The 5,617-nt window shown below is 49.5% G+C and overlaps 1 protein-coding gene across 3 annotated transcripts in view; it reads left to right on the top strand.

Moving 5' to 3' along the window:
- Positions 1-193: 193 nt before the first annotated feature.
- LOC122158465 (leucine-rich repeat and fibronectin type III domain-containing protein 1-like protein) overlaps positions 194-5,617 on the top strand; it is a 12,832-nt gene continuing 7,408 nt past the window's right edge. For 2 of the 3 annotated variants that reach the window (XM_042815148.1, XM_042815150.1), the window contains exon 1: positions 1,722-3,256. In XM_042815148.1, the coding sequence (XP_042671082.1) occupies positions 3,200-3,256 (57 nt within the window). In that variant the 5' untranslated portion in view covers positions 1,722-3,199. Of the gene's footprint in view, positions 397-1,721; positions 3,257-5,617 lie in introns of those variants that run through there. The other variant, XM_042815149.1, reaches the window with a different exon arrangement.

The following is a 5,617-nucleotide window of genomic DNA, read 5'->3' as shown; positions in this document are numbered from 1 at the left end:
CCAAAGCGCAGCACCCGACACTTGGCCTTGTTGAACCTCATCCCATTCATCTCAGCCCAGCGATCCAGCTGATCCAGATCCCTCTGCAGGGCCTCCCTGCCCTCAGGCAGATCCACACCACCTCCCAACTTGGTGTCATCTGCAAACTTACTCAGGGTGCCCTCAATCCCTTCATCTAAGTCCTCAATGAAGACATTAAACAGGATGGGCCCCAGCACCGACCCCTGGGGGACGCCGTCCATCAATCAGATGTGAAAGTTCATCGGGGTGCGTGAAATCCGGCGCTGCTCACGGGAGGACCACAAAGCTGAGGGGGACGAAAAGCTCTGCGTGACAAGTTGTGTTGTCCTGCGGTCCTGGGATCCCTTTCTTTCGTGTTTCCTGCCTGAAAATTGGGTTGGTTTCACATCATTGACGCTGGCGCGGAGTCTGAGCGCGGCACAGCTGAACGCTGCCTCGATTTCCGCTCTCAGGGCAGTGGGTGTGGGGTTGGGGGAACCCCAGAGGGGTTGGGATGAGAATAACTGTAGCGCTGGGGGATCCCTATGGTTGGAGAAGACCTCCGAGGTCATCAGCTCCATCCGTTGACCCGTCACCACTGTGTCCATTCCTAAAATCATGGGATTATGGAATCACCGGGGCTGCAAAAGACCTCAGAGATCCTCAAGTCCAACCGTTGACCCATCGTCACCGCCGTCCATTTGTAACATCATGAAGTTATGGAATCGTTGAGGCTGAAGAAGACCTCCGAGGTCATCAGCTCCATCCGTTGACCCGTCACCATTGTGTCCATTCCTAAAATCGTGCAGTTATGGAATCACTGGGGTTGGAAAAGACCTCAGAGATCATTAAGGTCAACCGTTGACCCATCGCCACCACTGTGTCCATTCATAAAATCATGGAGTCGTAGAATGGAGTCGTAGGGTTGTTGTTTCATTCATAAAATCATGGAATGGTTGAGGTTGGAGGAGAGCCCTGGGGTCACTGAGTCCAACCATGGACCCACCGCCACTGCGTCCATTCGTAACATCATGGAACTGTGAAATCATTGAGGCTGGAAAAGACTTCAAAGATCATCAAGTCCAACCGTTGACCCCCCCACCAACCATTCATAAAATCGTGGAAGCAGAATGGAATCATAGAATCAAGGATTCATTCACAAAATCATGAGATGATTGAGGTTGGAGTTGACCTCCAAGATCGTCAGCTCCAACCTTTGCTCCATCACTGCTGCATCCATGCGTAACATCGTGGAGTTACGGAATCATTGAGGCAGGAGAAGTCCTCCAAGCTCCTAAAGTGCGACCTCCAACCCAACGAAGCGCCGTATGAATTTGTTCTGCGGTTCGCTGCGGTTGTGGCACTGGGGTTGTGGCACTTAGGCTGAAGGAGCTGGGAATGTTCAGCCTGGAGAAGAGGAGGCTCAGGGGGGACCTCATTGCTCTCTATAACTTCCTGAAGGGAGGTTGTAGTGAGCTGGGGGTCGGCCTCTGCTCTCGTGCCATCAGTGATGGGAGCAGAGGGAACGGCTTCAAGCTACGGCAGGGGAGATTCAGGCTGGACATGAGGAAGTGTTACTGTTCAGAAAGGGTGGTCAGGCACTGGAATGGATGCCCAGGGAGGTGGTGGAGGCACCGAGCCTGGGGGTGTTGAAGGAAAGGCTGGATGCTGTGTTGAGGGACGTGGTTTAGTGGGAGCTGTTGGTGATAGGTGAACGGTTGGACTGGATGAGCTTGGAGGTCTTTTCCAACCTTGGTGATTCTATGATTCTATGGGGTTGTGCTGGGCCTTGGGTCCCACTTTGCCACCCCAGATTCCATTAATCTTCTCCTGACGTTAAGGATTCTACGGCTGGACACAGAGGTGATGGGTCAACCGTTGGAATTGATGATCTCAGAGGCGTTTTGCAGCCTCGATGGTTCCATAATTCCGTGTTTTTATGATGTGGTGTGAAAATGGAAATAGTGGGAAAGATTGGAGAGAAGGGGAATGGGACGGAGTGGAAAGAGTGGGAAATGATTGAAAAAGATTGGGGGGAATGGGAAAGAAATTGAGAAAATGGGTCAGTGGTTGGACTTGGTGATCTTTGAGGTCTCCAACCTCCATGATTCTGTAATGCTGTGGTGTTACAAGTGGACAAAGGGACGGTGGGTCCGTGGTTGGACTCTGTGACCTCGGAGGTCTCCTCCAACCTCAGCCTCGGCGTGATTTTATGAACGAATCTACGATTCCATCTCAGTCTCATTCGTTTTATGAACGAATCTACGATTCCGTTCTATGATTCCACGCGTTCATGAATGAACGGCGGCGGTGACGGGTTGGATTCGATGACCTTTGAGGTCCCCAACCTCCATGATTCCACAATTCCACGATGTTACCGATGGGTGCAGCGGTGGTGGCTCAGTGGTTGGACTCGGTGACCTCGGAGGCCTCCTCCAATCTCGACCATCCCGTGATTTTATGAACGAAACGACGATTCTACGGCTCCATTCTATGACTCCATGATTTTATCAATGGGCGGTGATGGCCGGCGGGTCGGTGACGAGGGCTCAACCATTGGACTTAACGACCTCGGGGGTCTTTTCCCACCTTAATGACTTCCTGATTCTTCGTGGTGGATGTGGGGCGGGCTGTCAGCCAGGAGCTCGAGCAGCTCTTGTATTCTGTCTTTTTTTTTTGGCAAATGGGCACTTGCTGAGATGATGAGGGCTTCGGCCGTCCCCGCTGACCCCACGCTGTTGGGAGGATGCAGGAATTTCCCTCGTGGGATCCATTTACTGCTTCTCCTCCTCTTCCCACACACCAGCAGCACTCGAAGCGGCGGCGCCGGGTGACCCCGAATGGCTCTTAATGAGCACCTCGGTGATTTCTGCTCTGCCGTCCTCAGGGTCTCGCCCTCGTTATCAACAGCACTAATTACCATCTCAAATGACGACCTGCCTGCCCTGGACGCGTGGCTGAGGGTGCGACCCGGATGCTTCTGCAAAGAGGATGATGAGAGGCTGCCCGTGTTCAGCCTCACCTTTTCCCCCCTGCGTGGCACCGCTGCTCCACTTGCCTGTTTATGCATTTGCTCTTCACGGGGTGATTTCTTCAATCTGCTGCTCCTTGGAAATAAATTCTGGCGTCGGTGGGAAAAGGATGGCGAGCCCAGGAGAAGTGCTGAGATGCGACGCGGGGCTCCTTTGCCCTAAAAATAATGCAGATTCCACCCGGGTTGTTTGGAAAATGTTGGATTTTCTTCCGGTTCCTGCAGGTATCGACACGGTTCTGTGCTGTGGGGTGGGATTTGGTGATGCAGTTCTGCGATATCGCGATAGATGATGAGGGCAGTTTGGGAACCGTTCTGCTTTTCGGCACCCTGAGTTGGGTCTGGGGGCGAATTGGGATGGAAAAAGGGACGTCGCTCCGTGTGCTGTGGGGTGGAATTTACCTCTCGTGGGTCTTAATGTTGGTGTTGAGGGGTGTGAAATTATTTGTTGTTGTTGTTTTGGGTGCATTGGCTGTGGTTTTGGTTGTTGTTGTTGTTGTTTCTTTCGTTGTATTTAGTACAGGAGAGGAAATAAGGATAAAAAGTGATGAGAATGAGAGATAAGGGGGAAAAGAACAATAAGGTAATGAGAAGAGAATAAGTAATGGGAATGGGAATGTAATAGGAAGGGATTGGGGGAAAAAAAAGGACTGGAAAGAGTGGGAAATGGGAATAGTGGGAAAGATTGGAGAGAATGGGAGCAGGAAGGGAAGGGAAGGAGTGGAAGGAGTGGGAAATGGTTGAAAGAATGGGGAATGGGCAAGAAATTGAGAGAATGGGGAAGGAGAGGAAATGGGGAAAATAGGAAGGGATTGGAGAGAAGGGAGAAGATGGAGAGAGTGGGAAAGATTGGAGAGGATAGGAAAGGAATTGAGAGAATGGGGGAGAATGGAAATGGATTGGAGAGAATGGGAAAGGTGGGAAGAATATGGAGGGTTGGAAAGAATGGGAAGGAGTGGGAAAGACGGGAGAGAAAGAGGAAGGGTTGGAAAGAATGGGAAAGATGTAAAGAATATGAAAGACTGGAGAGAATGGGGAAGAAATTGAGAGAACGGGAAAGATTGGGAAGGGTTGGAAAGAATGGGAAAAGATTGGAGAGGATGGGAAAGAGAGGGAAAGGGCTGAACGAATGGAGAAGGAATGGAGAGAATGGGAAAGAATGGAAATGATTGGAGAGAATGGGAAAAATAGACTGGAAAGGATGGGAAAGATTGGAGAGAATGGGAAATGTGGAAGGAATATAAAAGATTGGGAAGACTGTGGAGGAGTGGAAAGAATGAGAAAGAAATCGAGAGAATAGGAGAGGTTAGAAAGGATTAGAAAGAATGGGAAAGGAATGGAAAGAATAGGGAAGATTGGAGAGAATTGGAAATAAATGGAGAAAATGGGAAAGTTTGGAAAGGAATGGAGAGAATGGGAAAGGACCGAAGAGAACGGGGGAGAATGGAGATAATGGGAAAGAAATTGAGGGAATGGGAAAGGGCAGGAAAGGTTGGGAAAGGAATGGAAAGAATGGAAAGAATGGGAAAAATAGGAAAGAAGAAGAGGGCAAAAAGAATGAGAACGGAAGGATTAAGAACAAAAAGAATAAGGAAAAAAAGGGATTAAGAACAAAAGGAGATTAGGAGCCGAAAAAGAAAAAATGAGCAAAAAAAAGACAAAAAGCAGAAAGAAAAAGAACAAAAAGCGTAACTAAGGACATCTTGGCGTGGTAGGAGGATAATGAGGACGCACCAGCTGTAATTAAAGCCATCTCTAATTCACAAGATGATTAACTAATTCTTCTGTCTGGAGAGCAGGGCGGCAGCCGTGCCCTCGTATCGCAGAACAGCAGCGGATGATATTTTAATGCACCGCTTTAATTACGGAGCAGCTCGTTAGGGTGGTCAGCAGTGACGATGGTTTTCTTGGGTTTTTAATTGGGCCGCCCTCTAACGAGGGCTCTGCGCAGCCCTGAGCCTGGTGGGCCACGGGGGAGCCCTGGCTTCATTACGAACCACCAGGAAGAATCCAAAACCATCCTAAAATCCGCAGTTTTGGGATTTCCTTGTTTTCCTCCATCTCTTCTTCCTTTAATGCTGTAAACCATCAGAAGAAATCCCCAAATCCGGAATTTTCATCATCATCGAAAAAGAAAAGAAAGGAAGAGGGAAGGAAGAGGAAAGGAAGAGGAAAGGAGGAGGAAAAGAAGAGGAAAGGAAGAGGGAAGGAAGAGGAAAGAAGGGGGGGAAGGAAGAGGAAAGAAGGAGGAAAGGAAGAGGAAAGGAAGAGGGAAGGAGGAGGGAAGGAGGAGGGAAGGAGGAGGAAATGAAGAGGAAAGAAGCAGGAAAGGAAGAGGAAAGAAGGAGGAAAGGAGGAGGAAAGGAAGAGAGAAGGAGGAGGGAAGGAGGAGGAAAGGAAGAGAGAAGGAGGAGGGAAGGAGGAGGAAATGAAGAGGAAAGAAGGAGGAAAGGAAGAGGAAAGAAGGAGGAAAGGAAGTCCTCCACCTTTTATTCCAAGAAATTACAAACAGTGTGGCCAAATCTGAAGCGATCCTAAAATCCAGAGTTTCTTCCCTCTTCCTTCCCTCCTCCTTCCCTCTTCCTT

This window comes from Centrocercus urophasianus, unplaced genomic scaffold (assembly GCF_019232065.1).
Source record: "Centrocercus urophasianus isolate 14NV4802_14NV808 unplaced genomic scaffold, USGS_Curo_1.0 seq_1411, whole genome shotgun sequence".
Classification (NCBI taxonomy): Eukaryota; Metazoa; Chordata; class Aves; order Galliformes; family Phasianidae; genus Centrocercus; species Centrocercus urophasianus.
Note: the sequence above shows the minus strand (reverse complement) of the source record. Positions and strands in the feature narration are given on the sequence as shown.